This window comes from Chrysemys picta, chromosome 1 (assembly GCF_011386835.1).
Source record: "Chrysemys picta bellii isolate R12L10 chromosome 1, ASM1138683v2, whole genome shotgun sequence".
Taxonomy (NCBI): domain Eukaryota; kingdom Metazoa; phylum Chordata; order Testudines; family Emydidae; genus Chrysemys; species Chrysemys picta.
This window is the reverse complement of record NC_088791.1, coordinates 47,864,263-47,886,703: the sequence shown is the minus strand read 5'-3', so window position 1 is coordinate 47,886,703 and position 22,441 is coordinate 47,864,263. Positions and strand designations below refer to the sequence as shown.

At 40.8% G+C, this 22,441-nt stretch overlaps 1 protein-coding gene across 9 annotated transcripts in view; it reads left to right on the top strand.

The window, feature by feature from the left end:
- The window catches only part of ST7 (suppression of tumorigenicity 7), a 216,389-nt gene that overhangs the window by 27,088 nt on the left and 166,860 nt on the right, over positions 1–22,441 (top strand). Inside the window, exon 1 of one of the 9 annotated variants that reach the window (XM_065565202.1) lies at positions 21,019–21,445. The exons of 4 other annotated variants lie outside the window; for them this stretch is intronic. In XM_065565202.1, the coding sequence (XP_065421274.1) occupies positions 21,424–21,445 (22 nt within the window). In that variant the 5' untranslated portion in view covers positions 21,019–21,423. Of the gene's footprint in view, positions 1–21,018; positions 21,446–22,441 lie in introns of those variants that run through there. 4 more of the 9 variants (XM_008172544.4, XM_008172557.4, XM_042843788.2 and 1 more) reach the window with 4 other exon arrangements.

The window sequence follows — 22,441 nt, the reverse complement described above, 5'->3', positions numbered from 1 at the left end:
GAAGGGTAGTGAGTCTAGGAAATGTGCAGGACATAGTGGCTGGTTTTGCTGTGATGGGGTTTCCTAATTGTGATGGGGCGATAGATGGCAAGCATATCCCCATCTTGGCACCAGACCACCTTGCCAAAGAGTACATAAACCAAAAGGGATACTTTTCAATGGTGTTGCAAGCGCTGGTGGATCACAGGGGGCATTTCACCGACATCAACGTAGGATAGTCGAGAGAGGTTCATGACGCGTGCATCCTTAAGAACTTGGGTCTGTTTAAAAAGCTGCAATCTGGGACTTTCTTTCCAGACCACAAAATGAACATTGACCAAGTTGAGATGCCTATAGTTATCCTGGGGGACCCAGGCTACCCCTTGCTCCCATGTTTCATGAAGCCATACATCAGCTGTCTGGACAGCAGTAAGGAACGGCTAAAAGTCTATCTTTGCACACACGTTAATAGAATATTAAAGTACCAAATCAAGGCGTTGGGGTGTGAGTGCAAAGGTGTTGATCATATTCTCTACTAAGGTGGGCCAACTGCGATGCACTGTCAGTAGTGCTAATCAAGTGAGCTGATTTTCTCTGATACTTGAGCATGTATAGCTCTTCATTCTCCAGAGAGTGTTGAAAGATCTATCTGGTATAGTAGTTGATACATGCACAATTCTCAGTAGACAGGGGATAATAGGATAAATTGTGGCATTGCAGTGCCCCAGTATTTTGATTGCATATGGTGGCATTTCTTCTACTGGAATGTTTGCCCATTGTAGGTGCCATCTGTCTATTTCAGCAGCAACCACAGCAGGCTATGCCACATCCAACAGATACATGCACAATGAGACAAAATGATTGTCACCATCTTCATCACTTTCATACTTTGTGGTCCTAATTCTTGTGAATATATTCTTTAACAAAGCCCATTTGCAAGTTAAGAGCACTACCCCATAAAATACACTATGTAATTGTGTACTTGAACTAATTCCATTATTGATTTGTCAGAAGAGTCATTCAGGTATTTAGGCAACAGACACCAACGTTTTCTGCATCTCTCACATAAATCTGCAATATGGTTGGTCAATTCAGAAATCACAAAGTTTTCAGCTATCACGAAGTTGAGATATGGCACAAAGATTGTCAGTAGAAATCTTCTGGGTTTTCTGTAGAGTAGTTGCTTTGATGTCTCTGTCCACCTGCTCACCTTGGAGTCATTCTAGGAATGTTCAGCTGTTCATAGAGATTTGCTAAAGATGTATCTAAACATGGTTTCATGGCTGTCTTGTTGGTATTTTAATACACGGAGAACTTTGTTCACTAACTGATTAGCAGCAAAAATGTCCAGATTTGTCTGCTGTAGTACTTTGGACATGGACAGGACAACATTGAAATGATTTCCATGACAATAATAAATTGAATGCTGCTCATAGAACAGAACAATGTTTGCATTTTGAGTGCAGCCTTCTGATGTGCCATGATTTGTATTACCTGTTGGGCATCAGTAACACCTGGAAGTAGTTTCACACATACAACTGCACCATCATGGCACTTCACCCACTGGGTTTCACAAATGAGCTTGAATCTCAAGTGGACCACAGCTGGAGTTACCGTTTTGATTGTGTAAAATATCTATTGTTGAGCAGATTGGGGGTGGGGAGTAAGTTTCCTGCATTGTGCCAATAGCGCTGCAGATTATCGGACGTGTACAGCATTTCTGATCAGCAAATTTAAGACATGATCATAGCAATATGTGTACATAGCTAGTAGGTATTTCTCTGACTTTTGCTTGAACACCACGGTAAATGCCACTCATCATGCTTGCTTCATCATAGCCTTGTCTGTTACCTAGGTTTATCTGAACCCAGAGCTATGGTAACTAATTTCTGTTTTCCAGGCAGTGTCAGGAAATAAATCAACGGGGGACACAACGCCTCTGTCTGATAAATGATTGGTACGTGCAAGAGTACTTCCACTCAAAAATCCTCGTTTTTACTGAATTCAAAGCACATATCAAAATATAGCAATAGTCTAGAACACCCCAGAAAATAGTTACCGAAAGTCCGAAATGGCACCGAGTGATAGCAGCAGGATTCTGGTGGCTAGCCTTCCGCCTAGCCGCTGGCGAGGTAGCACTCAGACTCTAAACTCACAGAAATCCTCTCAAAAGAACTTCTCCCAGGCTTCTCCAAAGTACACTCTCTAACTAATCTTTTTATAAGTAACTCAAAACAAAGTATAACTCAGAGTACCATTTCCCTAGCAACAGCAAAGAACTCATAATATCTACTTATCAATAAAGCAACTCTAGGAAGAAACTTACAGATACAGGTACCCAAACCAAGGTCAGCTATTCACCCTCCCTTTTCGTTCTTATGAATCTGTGACATTGCAGCTGTGCAGTTGTTTTTGTCTGCCTAAAGAAGGCCAAATTCTTTCCCGCTATGTGGTGTCCTTGCTCCCAGCGTATGGTGACTAAAAGTGCACAAGATGACTGCAATATATATGAAGTCCAGTTCTCTCATAACATGTTCACAGAGAAATTCCAAACTGAGTCCAGGTTTTGTCAGCTCCTGAAGAATTACAGAAGCTAAACTGGAGCTGGTTGTATCCTCAACATTGATGTAGGTTAGAAAACCCTGACCTAGAATATCGTAGCAAAGAGCGTACAGAGATACTCAGCTGTTCCTTTTGGGATCTGGTGGTTGTTTCATCAACAAGCACTGCAAAGATCTCAGCTCTCAAACCTTTGGCAATAATTTGTCAAATTTGATGGGCCCACAGCAGCTATTATTTTATTTGGAATCTTCCAGCTCATGTATGATGTATTTCTGGGGGCGCTACAGAAATACAGTAAAAATTAATAATAATATGTCTATCAAATTATGAATTAGTTTGTTTTGTGAACCCCATTAATGATTGTAACTTTCATGGGAATTAGAGCATCCTTTTTGTAGCAAAGACTTAAACTCTTGACACATAAGAGAACATCTGAGAAGCTGTGACAGAGTGATTATGGGTCATAAACATGCCCTATTGGAATAATAGGATTTCTACCAGCAGCATCAATGACTATGAATATTTATCTATGCAAAATCCAGACTGAAGCCTGGAATTTCCCCAGTGGAAGTACATGAGCAAGGTGAATAGAAAGTGCTCTTAAAAAGAGGTTCTTCTCTAAGCCAGGGAGGCCATTCCACTGCCAGAAGCAAGAAAGACAGGCCAGAAGGCGGGAAGGACTGCCAGTCTGAAAGAGTGTGACCAAACCCAGGACTTGCAGAAAGGATGAGATCAGACTGGGAGGAATTGCATTCAGGACTGTTTGTTGTTTTCCATGGATCTGTAACTCTAATGCTATTTAAGAGTAAAGGTATTTGTGGTTAAGAAATTGCTTTGCTAAGCCTGTCTTCATTGCTTTATTGCCATGTTGTTTCTGAAGGATGTAACTAGGAAGCCAGAGCTCTCACAGCCAGGTGGATTCTGGAGGGACTGTACTGAAGCAACTGAAGGCTCGAAGGGCTATCACACTAATTCTGGGGTCCAGGTGGTTGGACTTCATAGTCCCACAGCCCCAAAAGTGTGTCAGACACAGGATCTGCACCTGGGAGTGAGCCTGAGAAGGAACCTAGGAACTATGACTATTCACTATCTAGACCCAGGGGGCTTAGAAGCACATGACATTTCAGTTGGTCAGATGCAATCACAACAGATTGGTGTCTATACGTAGAGCAGGGCTGGAGCCAGGTTGTGACAGTTTCAACCATCCATAGGAACCTTGTGTTTTCTTGGGTCCATGGTGTTCCAAATGATAAGACCCCGGCTCTTCTGTGTTTTCTGGTTATAGAAGAGTCTAATTATTAGGAGTTAAAATAGGATTTATAATGGAATCTCTTTGCAATCTTAACTATGGTGCTATCACCATACAATTTTATATTTATTATTTAATATCCTACTATCTCACAAGAGTCTAAGAATGATCAGCCTTTGTGTCTTTCATAGAATTGATCAAACACGCAAGACTAGATAACCAGGTAACCTCTGCAGGTTCAGCACATACTGTATGAATGTGTTTTGACAGGGATGGAACAGTAATTACTTTAAGCAGGGTGCAGTGTGTGGAAACGTAGGCTCTAATCTAGGCTAGAACAGTGGGCACGTTCCAGGCCCAGTGTTCACTCTGTGGGTAATCCTATTCATTCCCTTCAACAGGACTGCTCACAATGGGAAGCACTAGGCTGGGGAGCAAGTGTTTGCAGGACCAGTCTCATAGCTTTTAAAACTATCGAACAAGGTCTGACCCTGTCTGTTCTGCCTTGCCAAGCCAGTTTTAGAAACTGGTATAGCTGCAACTCTATTTTAACATAATTTGGAGACTGTGTTTAAAGGTTAACACAGGTTGGACCACAGTCTGTTTTTTGTTTTGAATACCACTATCATGTATTGCCTGTATTTAACTGTGATGCTACAACATCTGGAAATTCACTGAACTGTTCTTTGTGATGTTATTCTGTTACATCTGTTCTGAATGGTCTCTAACCTGCTCCCATTGTAGTAAACGGAAAAATTCCCATTGGCTTAACACATGGCAATGGAGGATCAGGGCCAATGTGCGTATAATTTTTGTTCCTTGAAGTAGGAGAGCTTATGAATGTAGGGTCCCTTTTTAAAATCTTTTAAAGTTTTTATTATTTTACATTCACAAACAGTAGCATACCTAATTATAATTTTAGCATAGTGTCGACTCCCACTTGTTTGATCTTATAATTACAAAATACACAGCATAAAAACAATAAAAATAAAAAATCATGGCACGCAATTAATAAAAGCAAGGCAACAATCTAATAAAAAGAGAAAACAACGTAATAAAGTCCATATGTCATTTGTAAAAAAAAATTAGGATTTTTCTTTAGCTGCATTTAATAATAAATTATATTTAGAATATGTAGCACCTTATTTCCTTCAAGATCCTTAAGTACTATACAGACCTGGGTCCACTCATCCACCAGCACACTGTTGCAGCCCCTTCTGGGATGTATTGCAGCAGCCTTTTTGTAACAGAACACAGTAGTGTAAGAGAGGAAGTGAAGAATAACTTCAATTGACACTCCTTGTCCAAGATCTTGGACTTTATTGGACCAACTTCTAAAGATATTCCCTTACTTACCTTGTCTCTCTCACATTCTGTGACCAACTGCTACAATACTGCAAACAAATTTTTGCTGACACTTCAAGAATAGGCAGTTACTTCTCCCCTTCCCCAACATAGAACAGGACACCCAGACCTCTATTAATAATGCCATGAAAACAAAAATGAGCAAGGCCACTTACATTATCACATTTGCTGTGTTATTAAGCGTTTTAACTACAATAAATGTGATGAGCATTTAGGAATTAAAAATGGATTGAGGCATTTATAAAGTCATAGATTTTTCTCTCCTCTCCCTCCAGCCAGACTCTCTTGGGAATAGCCCTCATTTGGGACAATTGAGTTAGTAAGCCTTATTTGTGTGACTAGGCTCATTGGAGTCAATGAAAATACTGTTGAGAGTAAGGTGAGCAGGATTTGGCCCCAATCCTCTTTGAGACGTCATAGATTTTAAGACCTGAAAGGGCTGTTGTTATCATCACATAGGCCACAAAATTTAACCCAGTGATTCTGGGTCTAGCCAATAACTTGTGACTGAAGTACAGCATATCTTTTAGAAAGACACTCAATTTTTTTAATGGTGCTTGTAACGGGGTCACCTGTTGCCAGGTGCCACCCTCTGTTTCCATAGCACCTGCTCCCTCTCTTCAAGACCTTTTAGGACTGTTGGATAGTCTTTTTCAGGGTTATCGCTAGTCATTGCCTGAAACTGGGTCAGTAGCCCAATGTAGTTCAAAATAGTCCTCAGTGTCCCAAACAGCAGGTCTGTCATAGCATCCCCACGCTGCATATCCATCTCCTATGCTCCTGCTGTTCACGGAGCCTTTAATCCATCCAGCTGAAGCCTAGCATTCTAGCTCTGGCTTCCTTCCCCCTTCCTTCCCACATGCGTCTGACGAAGTGGGTATTCACCCAAAAAGCTTATGCTCCAATACATCTGTTAGTCTTAAAGGTGCCACAGGACTCTCTGTTGCTTCCCCCTTCAGCACTCTCCCCATTCTGAGAGGAAAAGTGGCATAAATACTACTCTCTTCCTGAGAGCTCCTTCCGATTGGCCAAGAGAGAGAGTAGTCTCTACCCTACGCTACAGGGTCCTGACACTGGGCCATTTAAAGTAACAGTATTCTGGGATCTTCCCATCCCACAACTAACACATAGGGCCACCGCCTCTGGCATGTGCTCATAGCCCCTGGAATGGGGTCCTCAGGCCCCCACCCTTAGTTTTAAAGGGCCAGTGTACCCTGCTATAGTGCTACTTGTAAATATTAGAAAATATGACAATATAAAGAGCTTAATTAGAACTTTACTACTCATAAGTTTTGAAGTCAAGAGTAAAGGACATTTACTGATTGAAAACCACTCCATTGAATTCAGTTCCTATTCTCCTCTCTATCACATTTCCTGCAGAAAGCTTGATAAATGATGGAAACGATGACTAAGACAGAGCACCGGTTTTAAGATCTATTATACTCCATTCCCAGGCATCAGTTCAAAAATAAATTGTGTGCTGAGAAAAATGTAGGGTATGTTTCAATTTCAAAACAAAGTTGGGGGTGGGGGAATACTGGGCTTGAACTGAAAAGGAATAACAGAGAGGGATGATAGAAGAGGGTAGTTCATAGAAAACTAAAAGGACACAGACCTTGTTGCAGGGATACAATTTGACCTACATTCTTTATTCCTGACTCTCCCCAAAGTAGTTACATAGACTTCAAGAAGATATACATTTATTATAAGAAATGGGGGGTTAGAAAATGCGGTGTATGAGCAGTTTGGCTGAATTAATGTTTGAGGAACTTTTCATTTCCTGACGGTTTGTGTTCTTATTTTAACAGGGCAGACTCAATGTGGCATTAACATAGTTATTTTGTGTTTTTTCTACTTTGTGAGACTGAGCTAATGACATTTTACTGAGGATGGGGAGGAGGAGAATCAGAGTTTGAAGTTTACCTTGTAAGTGTGTCAAGTGAATGGCATAGTAGGAAATTTCAGTATGAGCATCTCTCTCTCTCTAGTGCTAATGACCTAGCTCCGCCTTGCTTTTGGTCACTGTCACCCAGGCCCTTATTATTCCAATCCCAAACCTAATCCCTTGTACCTTGTATGAAGCAAATATGAATGACCTCTCTGATGTACCATATAGGCCTGTTTCTGAGCCCTGCAGCATCCAATGGAAGACAACGGGTAACACTTTCAAAAGCTCTTAGGATTAAGTTTCATTTTCAAAAGTGATTTAGGCACTAAGCCGCTTATGAGAATTAGGATCTTAAGTGCCTGTGTCATTATGAAAAATGGGACTTAGGCTCCTGAGTCAACTAGACAGTCTTGAAAATGTTACCCTAGTTCATTAAATTAGTCAATATTTAAAGACATAAACTTGAAATGGAGTTATAACCTGTACTATTAAACCAGTAAGAATAGAACAATAAGTGCATCATACATCCACATCAGGATGATTAGGAAGAAAGTAGATCTACTGTGTTCAGAGTATATTATGGAATTGTGCTGGTTATGGTTGTTATCAGGCTTTGCCCAGTGGGACCTTAACCCCTTTCTGTGAATGAAGCAGTTGATTCTTTTAATTTATATAGTACCACTGGTATGTATAGCATTTTACAGACCTAGCAGAAGATGGGGCTCCTTGTTCCAAAGATCTGTGGGCCCAGTTCTATGAGTTGCTGACCAATGTCTCCTCTCAGGAGAAGACAACTGTAAACAATAGGAAGGGAATACAGCTGTTGGGACAGTGACATTGTTTGCCAAGTAAAGCAGATTGTGACATATACGATGATGTGGTTTTATTGATATTCTACTTGTTTGTTATGATGATCTTGCTGTTTTACATTTTTTTTTCAATAGTCCCATGCCCCAGCACCAGTAGATAGAGGTGGAAAGCTAGCTGAAATAAGCAAGCTTTGAACAGTGTTTTAAGCCTACCCCAACCAAGAGTAAAATACTGTGAAATGATACATGGGGAAATGAGACAGGATTTTCCGCACTGCTGACTCTGTAATATGCTCTGCCAAAGGTGGTGAATAGGTTAGGGCATTGGCCTTGGGTGTGCGAGGCCCAGCTTCACATCCTTGCTCTGTCTAGTTCAAAGCAGGGTTTTTTATCCCAGATCACTCCAAATCAGGCAGAGCAGGGACTTAAGCCTGGATCTCCTATCCACCACGTTATAGTTTTTTTCTCTCTCTCTCTCTCTCTCTCTCTCTTTTTTGAACAGAATTTCCACCCTGGAACTTGTGGAAAATTTCTCACCAGCTCTAGTGGTGATGTTGTGTGCAGGAGATATAATGGGATATAGCTACCAGAATTATTTTTTTAAAAAACTTGATATAGCAGACTGGAGAAATCGTTACATTCGGTCTGTACTGTGCAGATTATTGGTTTGCTGCTCGAATGGTTATGACAAAATATGCACTGAGTTTACTGTAAGAAAAAGAATCCGTATCTTCATAAGGATGTTGTGCTAAGAGACAAATATTCACTTCAAAAACATGTAGAGAAAAAATAATCATGTCAGTTGAGCTCAGAGATAAGCAGTAATACAGCATGCGCTTTGTCACATGTTGAGAAACTTGCTCTGAAATACACATACATTGTGGAACTGCTTCATTTAAACCTTGGTGGGGCTGGCAGGACTCCAAACAAACATCACCACATTCTCTTCCATTTCCAAACACTAAGTAATGTATTTGATGTTCTTTTATTTTGTCAAATACATTGTTGAAGTACAAACATTTATTCTTGTTTAAAATTTGTGAGTTAACTGTGGGCTCATGAAAGGGAGACGTGCTGGGTTTAGCAAAGGACAACTAGCTTCCCCATCCAGCTCAGTCCTGACCTGCAACGCTCCTGAACCTATTGGAGGTACTCTTGAATAACTGTACCACTGTGTTATATTAAGGTGATATGGACAAATGGGTGAGACTGTTAAACTCGCTTTTACTTGTTAGAGAATCTTAGAGGGTTAGATCCCAGATCTTCAGAGGTGTTAGACTAGTGTGTTTTTTCACTGTACCACTCAGTTCACTGGGTATTAAGAACGAGTAGTAGCGTTTCTTTTATTTGGCATAAGTAAAACGTGACACCTGCAGGTTTCTTGTTCTTGGCCCTCTTTTATAAATATCTTGCATCAAACATTTCCAGGTAGTGTTGTTGAAATCTGTTTATGCCACTTCTGATGTCTTTGCCTTTCGATTGTCAGTTTTGCATCACTGGTGGTTGTAAAATTGCCCAGGAATGGTATAAAACAGAGAACCAAATACACTGTAGTTTTTGGAGCAATGTAACACTGAATTAAACAATTTGGATCTTCAATTCCTGTTGGTAGGCCTATTGTTCTGTTTTTAACATGATCACTTACTGGTAGTGGTGAAGCTTTGTTTTAAATTCACAGCCTGCAGCCTAATTAATAATGCAATATGTCAACAGCCATGACAAGAGAACATCATTTTGCTTTCTGGCCCCTTTATCCCCCTTCGACTAGAGATGAGCTCCAGCTGTGATGCCATATACCATTTGGGAGCTGATCTTCACAGACTTAAGAACTTGTTCAGATCTAGATTTTTGGTTTAGCCCATCTCTACTTTTATCTTTGATTTCAATACATTTGTGACATAGAATAATATTTACATGTTTTACATTAGACTCCAATTGAAACGATGGCTCGTTGTTTTCCTATTAACATAATGAGTTTTGGAACTTGAGCTTCAGTATAGCTAACAAATAATGAGTAAAAAGATAGCTGCCTATAGGATTGCAGCACATTTATTGCTTCAGGTATTTTTAAGGGTCTGAGTTAGTGTATTTTTGTATGTTTTCGATATTACAATGCAACAGTGTTCCTTGCAGAGTTTTTCCCCTTTACTGTGGGAAAGTTCCTCTGACACGCAGGCAATGACAGCTTGTCATAAAAGGAAGCTTTTGTGATGTTCTCATACTATTCAGGATATAGTAATACAAATAATAATAACATTACACCACTATCTTATTCTGTTAGCCACCTTCCATGTGCACACACTTTTCTCTAGTCCACTTACTACTATGTAGTCTGTGACTTTATGGTAGCCTGTGTTTGGATTACTAGTGTCCTTGCTTACTGAGGCTCCTGCTCCTCAAATTACAGTTCCAGTTATGCTTTCACAGTCAAATGAAGACTTAGAAGGCACTTGTATTGCAAATGCCAGAAAAACCCTAACAGCAGCTAAGAGGCAATGGCCCATCTATGGCAGAACCATGATATATCATTTGGGCCACAGCCAAACAACAGTCCACCAATACAGTAACTCCTCACTTAAGGTTGTAGTTAAGTTCCTGAAAAATGCAACTTTAGGTGAAACAATGTTAAACAAATCCAGTTTTCCCATAAGATTTAATGTAAATGGGGGGCGGTAGGGTCCAAGGAATTTTTTGGGGGGCAGACAAAAGGCATTATATACTGTACAGTACTGTACTGTGGTTGGGAAGTGCCCCTGGCTTACCCCACACAGGCACAGCCTACTGCAGGCAAGGACGCTAGGAAGCACCTTTGCAGCAGCAGCGGCAGTTCCCCCGGAAAACAGGCTCGGATTTTGCCGGGAATGCTCCAGGTCCGCCTCTTCCTGTCCCCGCTCCACTCCAGGCCCACCTCTTCCCATCCCCACTCCACCTCCTCTCTGGAGCACACCACATTTCCCCCCCCCACAAAGTCCTAAGCGCCGCCAAACAGTTGTTTGGCAACGCTTAGGACTTTCTGTGAGGGAGGGGGAGGAGCGGAGACTAAGTCCTTCCCCGCTCCTGCCTCTCCCCCCCAGAAAGTCCTAAGCACGAAGTGCTGGGAGGGAGAGGGAGGAGCAGGGAAGCCCTGCGTCTCCACTCTTCCCCCTCCCTCTCAGAAAATCCTAAGCACCGCTAAACAGCTGTTTGGCGGCGCTTAGGATTTTCTGGGAAGGAGGGGGAGGAGTGGAGACGCGGCGCTTCCCTGCTCCTCCCCCTCCCTCCCAGAAATTCCTAAGCACCACCAAACAGCGGTCAGGGAAGCGCTGGGAGGGCGGGGGAGGGGGAGGATGCGGAGAAGTGGCACTTGTGCAATGCTCCCTTGAAAAGTCGCTGCTCTTCCACAGAATCTTACAAACAGGCAGCCAAACGACATTATAAGGGAGCATTGCACAACTTTAAATGAGTATGTTCCCTAATTGAGCAGGGACGGAACATTGAAACAATGTTAAGTGGGACAACATGAGGAGTTACTGTATTTGGGTCTTTCACTATCAGCATGGATCTTGGAACAATATTGGTACTGAGGTGATGCAACTGGAAATGCTCTCCTGTCATGAACTATGGAATCAGTTTGTCATAATCCAGAAACTTTTATGATAGAAAACACATACAATTATAAATACAGACAAAAAGTCTTCCAAACAGCTTGAGTTCCAGCATTATTTCCCAGGTTTACAGGGTCCACACCTAGCTCTACAGCACAGACACATCTACTGGGTGAATATGATATTACAAGTAAACATATGATTACATTCCCTAGCAGAGCACCAACAGTTATTGTGACAACAGCAAGTAAAAATGCCAGCAAGTATGCAGCATGTGCCACTCAGAGTGGCATTTTGTGTGTCAGCAAGTGGCATTATCAGTGAACATTAATGTTGCCTTTCAACAGATGTTACTATCCATACTCTTACTCTTATTTTTAATGTTAGTTTAAAACAAAATGCAAATATCTCTTTATTTTCGGTATTTTTAAGGCATCATCTTGTTAACTAATTTAAATTAACATTAACCCAAGCCTACAAATGGAAATGCAACATGATGAGGAATAGAGTTAGTTTGCTAGTCAAATACAAATCCATGTATGCCTCCCAAATCACTTCTCTGATACAGAGTCAAGGTTTGGTTGTGTAGTTAGGGCACAACTGGACTCATATGGAAATTAGTTGGAGTTAGATTGGGAATCTGAACAGTGAATTATACATTAAAAATCAGAGGAAGTTCTTGTGTTCACAACTGGACATCTATGGTCACTTTGCTTATTGACGTACTCACCTCTCCTGTTTGAGGCCTTACCTGTTATAAGTAGAGCTGTTGATTAATCGCAGTTAATTCATGCAATTAACTCAAAAAATTAATCGTTTAAAAAAAAATAATTGTGATTAATCGCAGTTTTAATCGCACTGTTAAACAATAGAATACCAATTGAAATGTATTAAATATTGTGGATGTTTCTTCTACATTTTCATATATATTGTATTTTGTGTTTTAATTGAAATCAAAGTGTATCGCAATTAATTTTTTTAATCTCTTGACTGCCCTAGTTATAAATAATCAGTTTTGAACAGGTCTTTCGCCTCTGAGTTCAGCCAAGCAACCAAAGTAGCATAAAGAAGATTACAAGAAGGCTATGTACTATGTAGAGACAAAATTAGTCAGGAGCGTGTGCATTACCATGCTGGATCAGACGTGACTCGCCTAATGCTCTGGCTCCACTAGGGGCCAGTACCAGATGTGTCAGAGGAAGGTGCAATAATAATCCCTGTGATTACTTCAAGAGGATTTGAAGAAAAATTTTTTTGAAGGTTCTCTCAGAGAATTAAACCATTTTGTGACAATATATTTACTTTCCACGTTGTTTTACTGTCATTTCCATTAGTTTAATATGGGACTGAAAATATTCTGTTGAACCAGAAGAACAGGCATGAATCTTTTCCCCAGAGGTTGGCTATACAGAAATCAAGCGACCCAGATATCCAGCATGGCTCTCCTGCTACCTGCCTTTCAACTGTGGTGATGCATAGCGCGTGCAGGTCGAAATCAGATGTAGAAATGGTGAATAACCGCTGACGCTTGGGCTTTGTTTTGGACCAAGCCCGTGGCCAAATCATATTCAGCCATGGTCAAATAGTATCAAATGTCGCTCAGTTATAGCCAGAGGGCTAAAGTAAGTAAATAGGCTCATTTGGCTTCAAGGTGATATTAAACAGTGTCTTTAATTAACTTAGGACTGGAACTTATTATGGAGCCCCATCAAAAAGACACAAAAAGGGATGCTGTTTACAGGGCAGAAGTATAATAGCCCCATAATCTGATTGTGATGACTCTCCAGATGCACATGACCTGCTGTAAATGGATACCGGTTATGCTAGTTGATGAGATAGCATTAAGCAAACAAATAATTTGGATCAGAAGGCCTGTAAATCCCTGTGGCCTGCTGTAATTAAAGGGATATATGTCTGCCCTGCTTAAATTCATGTTAAGCAAGAAAGGGGAGACTTCAAAGAGTGGGGGAGGTTTTCTCTGTTGTGAAAGAGTTTTGCTGAGTTGTCGTGGTTTGTGTATGGGTATCTCTGATCAGAGCATGAACTCTTGTGGCATCTATACAAATAGATTGTAAACAGCATGGGCTATCCCTTAAACTGTGTAAGCAATCGATACTAAGATTGCTCTGTGTTTTGGGAGAATGGTGTCTTCACCTTTTTTCCCCTTTCTCTTGCTTGGTTTCCTGGTCTCATTTATTTTTTCTCCTTTTCCATTTTTAACAAAGACAACAAGCCTACAAGACAGCGTGTAGCCTGACTGTAAAACACCAAGCAAGATGTCTGCACTGCACTTAAACAGAAAGACTATACTTATTGAGAATAACATATCAGGAACTTTTTTATGAACTAAAGAACATTACAAAGGATGGCAAAGCCTGGCATTGTTCCTGAAGGAAGGATGAGCATGAGAAGACCCAAACTGCTAACTAGACTTGTGGCTCCTAGCACATGTGAAAAGCTGCTGACTAGCTTGATGGCCATGAAAAAGAGGAGAGGGGGAAAAAAAGATCCACATCCAAAGATAAAAAGAACAGGAGTACTTGTGGCACCTTAGAGACTAACAAATTTGTTAGTCTCTAAGGTGCCACAAGTACTCTTTTTGCGGATACAGACTAACACGGCTGCTACTCTGAAACAACCAAAGATGGAATTTATCTAATTGTTCCTCCTTTTATTCTTTTCTTTTCTCTTCTTTCTTTATATCTTTATCTGTTCCGTTGTCCCAGAATTAATAGTAATACAGTAGGACCCCAGAGTTACGGACACCTCGGGAATGGAGATTGTTCGTAACTCTGAACAAAGCGTTATGGGATGCTCCTCAGGGTGGATTGCTCGGATCAGGGGCTAAGAGCTGTGCCTGCAAACTTCAGCCTCTTCACCTCCTACCTGTAAGTGGCTGCCCGACGAGTGGGGGTATGCACAGGCAGTTGGTTCTAGCCCCCTGGCTGCAAGGGTGATGAGTGAGGACCCTGGGGCGCTGTGATGTCAGTGGGCATGCGGTGCAGGCTGTGGCCCTTTAAAACTGAGCTGCTCCTCCAGAGCGCAGCATGCAGGCAGGAGCTTGGGCTCCAGCAGCTCGTGGTCCAGGCCAGGTTCCAGCAGGAGCTCAGGAAGTTTCTTTCCTGGTGGGGCAGGGAGGGGGAACTGCGCACCTGACTTACAAGCCTCAGATCCCAGCATTGATCCTGCTCTGCCTGCTCAGGGGCTCACAGTTGTGCCTGTGAAACTCAGCATTTTCACCTCCTACCTGTAAGTGGCTGCCTACCCAGTGGCGGGGTGCAGGTGGACAGACAGGCAGCCCAGATGTCCCTACCTTTAAGATGTAATACAGGCACTGCACAGTATTTGCTTTTTATTTTTTTTGTCTCCGCTGCTGCCTGATTGCTTACTTCGGTTGACCGGTCAGTCTGTAACTCTGGTGTTTTGTATCTTTTGAGGTTCTACTGTAGTGATAAACAATCTAAATGAAAGCAAGTTTCTCTAATTAAATTGTGAAGTGAATACATGTTTTCAGAAAAGAATTAAAGTTCAACATCAAAATAAACTGTGTTTCGAATACACTAAAAGCCAGTGACTGTATGATCCAATTTTTTTATCTAATAAAATACCACCAATTAACTGGAAGTCCTCCTTTTTGAAGTTCGTCACAGTCTGCTTTGGTCTTAACTATCTTGAGCAGTTTAGTATCATCTGCAAACTTTGCCACCTCACTTTTTACCCCTTTCTCCAGATCATTTATGAATAAGTTGAATAGGATTGGTCCTAGGACTGACCCTTGGGGGACACCACTTGTTACCTCTCTCCATTTTGAGAATTTACCATTTATTCCTGCCCTTTGTTCCCTGTCTTTTAACCAGTTCTCAATCCATGAAAGGACCTTCCCTCTTATCCCACGACAACTTAATTTACCTAAGAGCCTTTGGTGAGGGATCTTGTTAAAGGCTTTCTGGAAATCTAAGTACACTATGTCCACTGGATCCCCCTTGTCCACATGTTTGTTAACCCCTTCAAAGAACTCTAATAGATTAGTAAGACACGATTTCCCTTTACAGAAACCATGTTGACTTTTGCCCAATAATTTATGTTCTTCTAAGTGTCTGACAATTTTATTCTTTACTATTGTTTCAACTAATTTGCCCGGTACTGACGTTAGACTTACTGGTCTGTAATTGCTGGGATCACCTCTAGAGCCCTTTTTAAATATTGGCGTTACATTAGCTATCTTCCAGTCACTGGGTACAGAAGCCGATTTAAACCACTTGTGCACTCACTTTATAGTAATTTCCTCTAGACCACATTTCCCTAGTGTTCTTACAAGAATGTCATGTAGGACTGTGTCAAAAGCCTTACTAAAATCAAGATATATTATGTCTACTGCTTCCCCCCCAACCACTACGCCAGTAACCCTGTCAAAGAAGGAAATTAGATTGGTTTGGCATAATTTGTTCTTGACAAATCCATACTGGCTATTCCTTATAACCCTATGATCCTCTAGGTATTTACAAATTGTTTAATAATTTGTTCCAGTATCTTTCCAGGTATCAAAATTAGATTGACTGGTCTATAATTCTCCTGGTCCTCTTTGTTCCCCTTTAAAAGACAGGTACTATGTTTACCCTTCTCCAGTCCTCTGGGACCTCACCAGCCTTCCATGAGTTCTCAAAGGTAATTACAAATGGTTCCAAGATTGCTTCAGCTGGTTTCTTTAAATACCATAGGATGAATTTCATTGGTCTCAGCTGACTTGAATACATCTAACTTATCTAAATATGATTTAACCAGTTCTTTCCCTATTTTGGCTTGTGTTCCTTCCCCCTTGTTGTTAACATTAACTGTGTTGAGTATATGGTCTCCACTAACCTTTTTAGTGAAGAAAGAAGCAAAATAGATATTAAACACCTCAGCCTTCTTGCTGTCATCAGTTAGTAGCTCTCCTTCCCTACTAAGTAGAGGACCTATGCTTTCCTTCATCTTTCTCTTGCTCCTAATGTGTTTAAAGAATACCTTCTTATTGCATTTTATCTTCCTTGCTACGTGTAACCCATTTCCTGCCTGAGCCTTTCTAATTTTGTCCCTTCATGCGTGTGCTAATTTTTGGCCATATGTCCACTTCTTATAGAATTTCTTTTTTAATTTTCAGGTCATTAAAGAGCTCCTGATGGAGCCACATTTACCTTCTACTAATCTTCCTGTCTTTCCTTCATAATGGGATGGTTTGCAATTGTGCATCTAATATTGTATCCTTGAGAAACAGCCGGCTCTGCTGATCTCCATTATCCCTTTGATTTTCTTCCTAAGGGACCTTACTGACCAGTTCTCTGAGTTTGTTAAAGTCTGCTTTTTTGCAGTCTGTTGTCCTTATTGTGCTGCTGTCACTGCTTCCTTTCCTTAGGATCATGAAATCGATCATTTCATGATCACTTTCACCCAAATTACCTTCCATCTTCAGATTTGCAACCAATTCCTCCTTGTTAGTTAGAAACAAGTCTAAAAATGGCTGTCCCCTGAGTTACTTCCTCCACTGTCGGAAACAAAATGTTGTCCCCAATATCCATTCAGAATTCTGCTGTAGAGATCAGTTTCCTAGTCTGTGGCTTTGACCATTTCACCCCACTTTTTTTTTTAATCGTCCATTGGCTCCCCCTTCTCTACTGTATCAACCATAAACTCCTTGAATTCACTTTCAGAGTCAATAACCATCCGACCTATCTCTCATTCGTGATCGTACCGTCAAATCTAGCCTCCAGTTGGCCAATACTGCCAGCCTCCATTGTCCTCTTGTTAAATTTTTAATCAAGCACCTTCATGCTTTTTCCCATGCGGCACCTCATGGTTGGAAGGAGCACTCTATAAACATCCACAAAGCTACCTCGCTATCCTCATTCCAATCCCTCCTTGTTTCGTGTTTGTAGAGCACCTAGTACCTTAGGATCCTGGCCATGACTGAGTAATTACAATAACACAAATAAATAATAGTAATAAATAATGAGAGCAAGGCAGAGTGAAAGGTTATCCCAAAGATTTTTCTCTGCTTTTGCTGGAATCCTTGAGTCTATGGGGTCAGTTTCTGAACCACTCTACAAAGCTGCAAAGCCCTCCCCTTTTGAGATGAGCAAGTCAGGGGAATCTTGCAGAATTTATGGAATAGTTTTCCTTTCCCACAGTTTCTTCTTTGGAAGAGGAGCATTAGGCTCAAAAGGAAATGATTCCCTGGTGAAAAGAGCTAGATCACAATTTCCTGCTTGTACTGTTTTGAGAGAAAAATAATTAAACAAAGGAAAAACTTTGCAAAATGCTAATATTTTGCTATCCAACTTGTTTATTAAAAGCATGAGTGGGAAAATTGTGTTACACGCAGATTTAAACAATGTAAAATAAAAAAGAGTATATTATCCTTCTGTATGATAACTGGAGAAATAGATAATATCTGCTGATTCTTCTTTAAGGATGGGCTGTGAAAGTGGAGCATTTCCCTTTCTCTAAATAATGTGTGTGTGTGTGTGTGTGTGTGTGTGTGTGTGTGTGTGTGTGTGTGTCAAAGAGAGCTCTTTAGATCCTAAATATCTGTATCTCCTCCCATATTTAGCATAGGCTTTTGGAGAAATTTATTGAAATTAGTGAATATTGTAATAAACCAAGTGTTTGAACAGCACCTAGCACTTTGTGGGCATTACCAGAAGCAAATGATAGTGTTAAGAATTGCGAAAGCTTTCATTTGAGATTCCAAGACCTCATTGCAAATATTAATTTAGCCTTACAACACCTTTGTAAGGCAAGTAAGTATTGTCATACAGGGACTTTAAATAATTTACCCAGAATGAGTAAATGGCAAAACTGGAAATAGAAACCAGGAGTTCTTAATCCCAGTAACCTCCTAAATCTGACTACTAGATTACATCCCTATAAAAGTGATAAATGGTGAACACAACTCATAATGTTTCTTGAAAGTCAACCCATTAAGTGTTTTATATTTAAATACCTGTTAAAGGGTTTCAGAGGTGGTCTTTAGCAGTCTATCACATACTAATCAGACAGTTCACTCAGAGTTACAAGTCACCATGTCAGTCTAACTCTGACCTAACAGTATTGTAGTATAGTACTATCATTGATACCATATGAGGCTGTTGGTGTTTCAACCATAATATATACATCAGTGGAATGAGGCCTCAAAGGGGTGATGCAAGTGCTCAAATGAGGTAATTGGAAGGGTCTGATACATTATTAAGGTTTTGCCTCTACATTCGATATAACCGTGTGGAACAATCAACCTTGGTCATGGGTGCAAAAATGTTTGTTAAAAGCCATTACATGTCAGCGTTACAAAATATTTTGCTTATGTTAAGAGAAAGGAATAGATTTGAATTTAAAGGAATCAGGAGATTTGAATTCTGTGCCTCATTCTGGCATGACACCTACTTCCTCTGTGAACTTGGTCTAGTCACTTAGCCTAAATTTTCACACTTGGGTGCCTAAAGTGAGGCCCCTAAATCCATATTTAGGCCTGATCTACACCAAGTTTTGTATTAAACTGGCTGTGTATTAACTTAGGCTGGAAATTTGGAGAAGATTTCTAACTACCAGAGGAGCAGGGTGACTAGATAGCAAGTGTAAAAAATCAGGACGGGTGCGGGCGTTAATAGGTGCTTAGATAAGAAAAAGCCCCTAAAATTGGGACTGTCCCTATAAAATCGTGACATCTGGTCACCCTACAGAGGAGTGAGGTTCTGGAACAGCCATCCATTAGGCGTTATGGGGGTGAACAACCTGACTGGTTTTAAGATGGAGCTTGGTAAATTTATGAATGGAGATTATATAAGGAGGTTGTCTGCAACAGTAGGAGACTGGACTCAGGAGGTCCCTTCCCGTCCTACGTTCCTATGTTTCAGTTAGGGCTGTGATCATTTTATTAAATTAACTATGCTGGCATGACTCCACCCAAGTGTGAATGTAGTTATGTGCTATAAAAGTGTCTTATACCACTTAGTTTATTCCCTTCCCATATGGGAATTATACCAATATAGACACCTTTATACATGACATGACTGCATCCACTTGAGGGGTCTTGTACTGCTTTAACTAAACTGGCTTGGTTAAAATGGTGCCACTGTGCAAGTGGGCAAGGAATGGATGGAGCCTTGGCTCTGCCTCCCTCAATGTGCCAGCAGCCAGTGCAGCTGTGCTGGCATGGCTGGGACCATACGCTGTGTGAAATAGGACTGGAGTAGGGTACGTTTCCCTTTGGAGCAGGGGGAAATTGGGAGGCAGCTTGTGACTCTCTCTAAATCATAAATTGCTTCCCAGTCTGGTCCTGGGGCAGCGCAGCCCAATACACTGGGCTTGTGGCAAACAAAAAATGGCACCATCGTATTTTTAAGCATGTTGAGTTTCTCTGATGGAAGGCGCTGTGTGTGCAAAATATTATTATTGTTCCTCTGTTTCCCATTGTCTAAACCCTGCTGTTCACAGTGACATTTTATATGTTACAAATAGCATGAGAATACTTAGTAAACAAGGTTCTGGGAATGATTAGTAACATTTAATTTGCAGAAGCTCAGAAATGATTCCCCCCCCCCCCCTCATCTTTTTAAAGTGCTTTATGTAACGGGTGCCTTTGTATTTCCTTTATTCTTCGTCACTGGCAACATTTTTCAATCTTTGCTGGGCTTGCAGCTGCATGGGCTTGCTCAATGAGAGCCATTAAAAATGTTCTCCCCTTTGCCCCTTCTGGGTAGCCATTCTTCACCCTCATGCCTACTAGACTCAAACCCATCAACTTACTGCTTCACTGCTCTCCCTAGCGCAGGCACTTTAGCTTGGCTTGGGAGAATTCTATAGCAAGCCTTTTGTCTGCAGTGAGATTATTAACAGTCAGTTTAGGCCTTTGTTTATGTTTGTTTTTACACTATCATTTCCCCCCCCTAAATTGCTGAGTTGTTCCAGAAAGGAGTAATTCTAAATATTGGGAAGGTTTTGAAGTCCTAAATCTGGACACTTTAAATAAACAAAGTGAAGTTGAAGGGGAAGAAAAAAATTGCTCCTTTTGTTGCTATCTTGGTTTTGCAGCACAAGAGCAGCATAATTTTTGTTTTTCATTTTTATGTGTGACTTCTTTGTTGTGGTTAGATCACTGCTGCAACATACTATGACAGTAGCATCTAATAAAATTATTGAACACTTGATTACCAATCTTAAATCAAAATGATATGTGAAGTTTAGGTTAATTCCTGAGTTTAATCCTTCTGCTATGGAAAATACAATTTTGAGAGTTTATTTCTGATGGAAATACATTTTTTTCATTCTTTTGTAAGTACCATGCAATATATCTGGTAGGATGTTTGTCCCAGGAATCTTCGTTCTGTAAGATGTGCTTGCAAGAAAACACTTTGGATTTGCAAAGTTAAGGCAATCATTGTAAATTCAACACAGAGATATTTTAATCCTCGTCTTAAATCATGGAGTAGTTGTTTTTTATCAACAGGGAGGGAAATATATGTCTGGTTCTTTGTCTTCTGCATTTTGTGACAAAGGCAGCACTCCCATTTGAATTGCTCTGCTCTATTCAAGCCCCCTCTGAGCCTATGGTTAACAGCAGTCAGTCTTTGCAGTGTCCTGACGTCATCCAGTGTATGCATAAGCTATGCTATTGTCTTACTGAGAGCAGGGGCTGTGGATTGCAGTATCTGGTGTCTGCTACCTATTTCTGCCTCACTGCATCACAGAAGGGACACTGACCTTCCCTTACCTCTTGGATTTAAAACAGCAGCTCCTGATTTTTGCTTCCTGAAGAAGACCTTTGCTTTGGTTGCAAGGAAAAGCTGTCTGCAGTGTGAAGCTTAGGAGAAGAGAATCTGGCAGCTTGACTTGGACTGCATTGTCTGGCTTCATGACCCCTGCTGTGTAGCAGTCTCATCCTTCTCTCACACACTCCCTCTATCTCTCACTCTTTTTCTTTTTTCCTTCTTTAAATAGCAGCATCTGGGGCCAGCCATGTTTGGCACTGAATCTTCATGTAAGTAAATGCATCCCACTTACATCCTTTTCTATTTAGAACAGGGCTTGTTGTATTATCATTGCATCCACAGTAGTTGCATTCCCTTTGCTGTAGATTGTCAGCAAAAAGCTGAGGTTCTAGACTGTTTACAAAGGGGCTAAAGATGCTGGGGGAAAGCATCTGCCAGTGCTATCTGTGTGTGCATCTTTGAGGCCAGCAGCGAGTCAGTTTAGGGCTGTCAGTGTTACTGAATCCAGGCCGCTGGAAGATGCAGAGAAAAATGCAGTTTCACTTGAACGTGTTAATTGATAGGATCCCATCCTTCAATGATCTATTGTGGCAAAACCAGTAATGAATGTGTTACTCAGATGATAATGGGCATGTTTGAGGGAGTGAGAGGATGCTAAGGGTTAGATCAGAAAGGGCTGAGAATAACAATTTAACCTGGGGAAAAAGCTGGTGGTGGAATTGTTCTCTGTATTTTCTTTTCTTTGGGGGGGGGGGGGGGGAGTAAGAGGGGTGTTGTGAAAAAGGAGTCTTTCTTAAATTCTTTTGAAATACGAGAAACCAAAACTGAATGGGCAGTTTGAAAGGAGGGCAAGAATTCTGAATATGGAGTTAATATTTCAAAATAATGGGTGATTTGTTTGTTTGTTTCTAATCTCTGTGCTGGAAACTTGGAACTGTGTCTTGTGCCTAAACGCAATGGAGACACATGTCACTGAAAACAAGCTAGATGTGTTTCAATGTAAAAACAATCGGTAATCTAGCAAAATGGATGGATGATTGCTACTAGGACCTGCTTTATAATAATATTATTGGTGACAGACAGTGCAGTTACATAAAGACCTCTGGGTATGCAGTGATTGTCCTCTGGCTAATAAAAAATGCTTCATGGTTATCTACATATTTAATATTAATCTACATACTGTGTATCAAAAGCATATCTAATTTAGCAGATAATAACCCTAGTTCATTTTGAGTTTCATTTATTCTTAATATACAGTGCGGTGC